This window comes from Etheostoma spectabile, chromosome 7, assembly GCF_008692095.1.
Source record: "Etheostoma spectabile isolate EspeVRDwgs_2016 chromosome 7, UIUC_Espe_1.0, whole genome shotgun sequence".
In the NCBI taxonomy this organism is placed as follows: domain Eukaryota; kingdom Metazoa; phylum Chordata; class Actinopteri; order Perciformes; family Percidae; genus Etheostoma; species Etheostoma spectabile.
This window is the reverse complement of record NC_045739.1, coordinates 7,837,003-7,842,577: the sequence shown is the minus strand read 5'-3', so window position 1 is coordinate 7,842,577 and position 5,575 is coordinate 7,837,003. Positions and strand designations below refer to the sequence as shown.

General features: G+C 42.7%; 1 protein-coding gene across 15 annotated transcripts in view; it reads right to left on the bottom strand.

The window, feature by feature from the left end:
- LOC116692248 (cyclin-dependent kinase 17) overlaps nt 1-5,575 on the bottom strand; it is a 37,219-nt gene that overhangs the window by 26,291 nt on the left and 5,353 nt on the right. For 7 of the 15 annotated variants that reach the window (XR_004332670.1, XM_032520375.1, XM_032520372.1 and 4 more), the window contains 2 exons: nt 2,555-2,748; nt 54-218 (listed from right to left, as the gene is read on the bottom strand). The exons of 1 other annotated variant lie outside the window; for it this stretch is intronic. Coding sequence is in view for 13 of the 14 variants with exons in the window: in XM_032520375.1 (XP_032376266.1) it covers nt 54-218; nt 2,555-2,717 (328 nt within the window). In the remaining variant the exon portion in view is untranslated. The remainder of the gene's footprint in view (nt 1-53; nt 219-2,554; nt 2,749-5,575) is intronic. 7 more of the 15 variants (XM_032520384.1, XM_032520383.1, XM_032520385.1 and 4 more) reach the window with 3 other exon arrangements.

The following is a 5,575-nucleotide window of genomic DNA, read 5'->3' as shown; positions in this document are numbered from 1 at the left end:
TGTGTGTGTGTGTGTGTGTGCGTGTGCGTGTGCGTGCGTGCGTGCATGTGTACCCAGAGATCCAGTCCTGTGCAGGCTCAGGTAGGCTCTGTCTCTTTCCAGCCCCCCGCCCGGCTCTCTGCGCAGGGCGGTGCGGCCCAGGTGACCGGCATACTGGCGCAGGAAGGAGGGGGCACTGTGTGACGCGGGAGGGTGCACGGCGCACACCACCATGGGCTCTGAGACACATGATGCAGGCAGACAGCCAGGGTGAGGGACACAATGAGGGGCGACAAGAAGAAAGTGCGAGAAAAAGGCGAGAAAGTGAGGACACAGCTCAGAAGGACAAAATAGAGACAGGCAGATGACAGAAATTGTAGGAAGGAACAGGAGAAAAAGAGACAGAGGGGAAAAAAAGACGACAAGGTCACACAAAGACCAGACACTGAAAGGTAGCAGAACATTTAGAAACAGTACAATATGTCAGATAAAATGGCGGGAATTCATACAGATGCTGTACTCATGAAGAGGAAACCGTTGTGGCACACAGTAACAGAGATAGCCATGGAAAGTGTATGAGGAATGAAGCATGCATAGTGGAAAAGATTTTGAGTCATCAGCGGATAAAGACTGATTTTAAAGAACAGTGAGCAAAGAAAAAGAGACATGCAAACGTAAATGTAGACGCCAGGCCACAGAGGTAAGGGAAAAACCGAAAACACTGATGGAAGGACTGGAGTAGCCATTTAACTGAATGTTGTGGGTCAAATTTAAGCTTATGAATAAACAACTAACTTTTTTGTGTTGGACACCTGGTCAGCATGCAGGTATCATCACCTTCTTTTCACCTTTATTAGTATTATTGAATCGCTTGTGCAGAATATGGGTGAAAGCCTACATGCTACATCTCCTGTCTTTCAAATAATCCCCAATTTCCACCACATTGCAATGTAAATTGCACTGTGATCCGTAAGCATCAGGGTTTAATGTTCCTCTTAAATCCTCCCACGATTCTCTCACAGTCACGCCTGCACAGGTCCTCCAAGAACACCCTAAAAGAACAGCTCTGAGGTCAGTACTAATTAGCACTTTGAAAAATGTGAGTATTTTACCACTCTTTTGCAAAGCCTGAGTAAAAATACATAGAGCAAGGGGGTCAGCAGGGTGATGCGGCAAAGAGAAAGGGCAAGAGTGGATTTGATGAGAACAAAATGTAGTGCAGTGGTTAAAGTTTAATGTCCCTCTCTTCATCCTCTACATCACTTCCTCCATCCGCCTCTATCTTCCTTGCTCTGAGCGCTCTCTCAAAATGAACTGACATAGCTCGAGCTATGACTAAAGAGAGGCATGTAAAAATAGGAGGAGGAGGAGAAGAAGGAGGAGAGATATGGCAGGGAGTGAAATTAATAAGGTAGATGTATGGATGTTGCGGCCCAGGAGCTGGAATAACAACAACTAGTAACAGAGAATAAACATAATTGCTCCTTGTATCCAAACTGCAAAGCAGCCAACATCTCCAGCATAAAAAAACAGCACAGCTATATTTGAACACTGAGCCTTTTCTTGTTCTTGTCTGTCTTTTCTCTGAGACAAAGCCTCTGCTGAAAAAGAGGCAACCTGTCTCGCTCTGTGTTCTGACCTGGTTTCTGTATGGAGCCGGAATAGGAGGCGAACACACACAACAACCAATCATACACGTGCACAGCTTTTGTGTCAGGTAAGGTCTCTGATTTTTCTAAAGAGGGGAACTGCAATCCTAGAGGATGCCCAGCAGATGGCTCCCAGAGTTTCTAAGAATGACATTGCTTTTTCCGAGTTATTCTCTTTTGCTCATTTGAATACACAAATGAATGTATGTGAATTCATAACAAAGCTTTGTGAATACACAATACATTTCCAGTATACAACTCCTACCAGTCTTGATGATCAACTAGTGAAGCAAAGCACACAGTGAAGTGATGGTTATGAAGCTGATGATGAGGTGAAGATGTTAAAGGTTTTATGAGATATTTCCATTAACAAATACATTATTTCAAGGAGTCCATTGTAAATGGAAGTCATACAGTGTAAAATCTGCTACCATAGTTTTGCTTCCTGCATGTCCTGCGATGATCAGTTATGACCTATATTTTGATTATCTCCAGCATTTGAAGTCAACAACATTGGCTAATGCTCCTTTATGTATTCAAAAAGTTCCAAATGATGGTGTTGAGCTGTTGGAACACATGAGAAACTCTTTAATAAAGTGGCTGCTCCTGTGTTGTAAGACGCTAGCCATAACAGATGTTGGAGTCAAACTAATCACTTTGTGGGACTCCCCGGAGGATCATGGAGGTGATACAATTACTCTTCATTATAATAACACTCGCTACATCGCTAAAAGCTTTCTTCTTTTTCTTCTGTTATGAGCAGAGATGCAGTATTGACATGCAGCATACTGATATAATAACGATAATATAAAGTTATTCCCAAGAAAGTTTCTAAAGTTTTTGTGTCAGCTGCAAAGTTTGAAATAGGTCCCCTCATGCATATTGGATGCTTGTGTGATGGCACTGGATAAGGTACTTGTGTTTACCTGTGTGTGAGTGCACTTGTTCCCGTGTCTCACCATTTTCCCTGGCTGCGGATGGCTCATCCAACGCCATCTGTTCTGCCAGCTCTGACAGGGAGTCGTCGACAGGCCGCGCGCTGCGCAGAGACATGGACAGCCTCCGCTTGATTATCTTCATCCTGTCCATCTTCTCAACCACACCACCGTGGCCCGGAGGCCTAAGAGGGGAGGGACAACAATCAACATTATCATTATCATCATCGTTGTCATCATCATCCCAACCTGCCTCATCATAGTCATTCATCAGTCATTGTTCTCATTATAACCATCAACAGCTAGATCCACGCTGCCCCGCTAATCTTCATTGTACAGTGAAACTACTGCATTGCAGCCGCGGCGCATTTTCTACAGTTCTTTGGGCTCCCGGTGATTGTGTTTGCTCACACAGCGTGTGTTCTCATTGTTATGTATCCCAAGTGCAAATACTGCAGAATAAAATACACAGAATGAGAGAGCAGACACAGAAAGACCGAGAGAATGAGAGAGAACGAGGGCAACAAACAACATTTTTACAAAAAAGCATGTAAATGGCTGACTATGCAGAGGTTTCAGACATGAGCAGCTCTCCCTGATGAGCTGTGATTGACATACAGTTCACTGGCTCCTTCATCGAGTACCCATGAAGTTGTGGTATTCAAACAGTAGACATCTACTGTATTCCAATGCAAAAATGGCGGACGAAAATATCGCAAGAATTAAGTTCTTGGGACGACTTCAAGCTCACCCACTACAATGTGCGCCCCATGTAGGCTGAGTTCTTGGCAGCAGCCCGGGTTCGAATCTGACCCGCGGCCCTTTGCTGCATGCCGTCACCCCCTCTCCCTTTTTCTTGTCTTCAAGCTATCCTATCATTTAAAAGTCCGTAAAAGCCCAAAATATAATTAAAAAAAAAATTAGAAGAAAGTTCTTCATACTATATACACTCATTCTATGGCTGACTCCACGGTAGTCTAGCTAAAGCTAGTGTCAATGTGACAGCGATCAAACAACTCTAATGGAAATTTCAAATACTGTATATACTGTGTATGATTACAGGAGAGAGAAGCATGCCATCCTTAAAATAAATGGAGAAAAAGCCCATATTGTTTCTCCAGCAAAGTGTTCTTCATATTCACAGTAACCCGCCTATGTCCATTGTGTACTTGCAAGTGTATAACTCTTAATGTTACTGAGCTTTTAAAGTTATATATTGTTTAGAGTGCCCGTTAGCAGCTATTGTAAATCTGGTTCATGTGTGTATGCATAGTATGTGTCTATGCATGAGTGTATTTGTGTGTGCTGAAGTCATTTTGTGTGTGTCGTGTACCTCTATGCTCTGCTTTACTGGCCTGGAGGTAGAAGCAGCTATGGCTGAGTATTTCTGTCTCCCTTCCACTTCCTGCTACTTCAATCTAACCCATAAGGGCTCGAGAGCTGACATGCGCAAGTGCGCACACACGCACACACACGGCACCCACTGCCTTTCTCTTTGTGTCCAACCTTGGATGCTTCAACAAAAGCCATTCATCCTTTCAGGCTTTCAGTCTTTTCGGCCTATTAGAGACAGCCAGTGCTCTGAGGGAATTCAAACCCAGCGATCAGGACAACTAGCTTTTTTTCCGTAGAAGATGCGCTGAGGCGCGTATCCATTGCTAACAACATTGCCTCTGCCAATTTACATGAGCCCAGTTGGATGCAGTTGGCACTTCAGCTGGAGGTGTTTCTTTAAGATGAAGAAAAAAAAGTTAAACAAAAGAACAAAAGGGGTGCAACTCACATTCATTTCATATCATCCGTCACCCATGGATTATCAGTATAGAATGAATCTCCTTCCCCCATCATTTGCATGTTTTCCCAGACTTCACTAGATAAGAAGCCTACTTAGGCAAGGAGATCGGGTTCTCTTCGTGAAGCCTTTGTCCATCCACACATATGACTCACATTTTGGGGGAACAGCCGATAATAAAATGCATTGCTTCTTATCCAGATAAATACATACTAGCGTTATCATTAACACACACCTACGTTTGCATCTGGGCATGCCCGCACACACACACACACACACACACACACAATAATGACTAATTTCACACTCTTCATCTTATCTCTGTTAAACTAGCACAAACAGTAATGCAGTGGGAATCTCATTACCCAGTGGCTCATAGAGGGAAACACTTTAGGGTACCACCACTGTATATTATGTATGTTGTTGAGTTTCCAATTTTATTCATAATGTGATGAAATAAGGTGCAGTCTGCCTTATAAACAATTATGCAAATTAAGCAATCAACATTCATTTAATGGGAATATTTAACTAATATCTTGTGTAAACTTTTCCCATCTGCTATTTAAAGAATATCTTTGCCAACCATTAGTGTAATTTTACATCTAATATTGCTTCTCTTTAATCTGTTTTTTAAATTCATGCAGTAACATAAACATCTCTACCTGACTTTGAGTTACTTTCCATCTTTTTTTTACTTTTTGATGCTATATTATTTTTGTTAAGATCTTTGCTGCAATGTTGCCATATTAGCTTTGTGTATATAAACAAACAAAAAACTAGGCTGCAGTCAGTAAGATACTTTTACACTTTATATTATATAAAGAAAGTACAAGACATTTTCAAGTGTACAATATCTGAGTGTATCTGTGTTGGTCAACTGTGCGTTGGATGTTGAGTGGTGCAGATGGACGTGGCAGTGTGATGAGCTTGGCAGAGACACAACAGTGGGTGGGACGAGACATGTGGCTCCAGGCATGTGTAGACCACACTCACCAGACACCCGGCAAACCATGAACAACTCGGATACATAACTCCCACTAAATGAAGGGACCCACTCCAGATGACCGAGGCAGTTCTCAATCAGACACTTCAAGAGTTTCTGCTCCAACTTTGTACAAAGTTACTTGTGTGTGCCTGTTTATAGCATGTGAGCATATGGACATTTGTTTCTCTGTGTGTGTGTGTGTGTGTGTGTGTGTGTGTGTGTGTGTGTGTGTGTG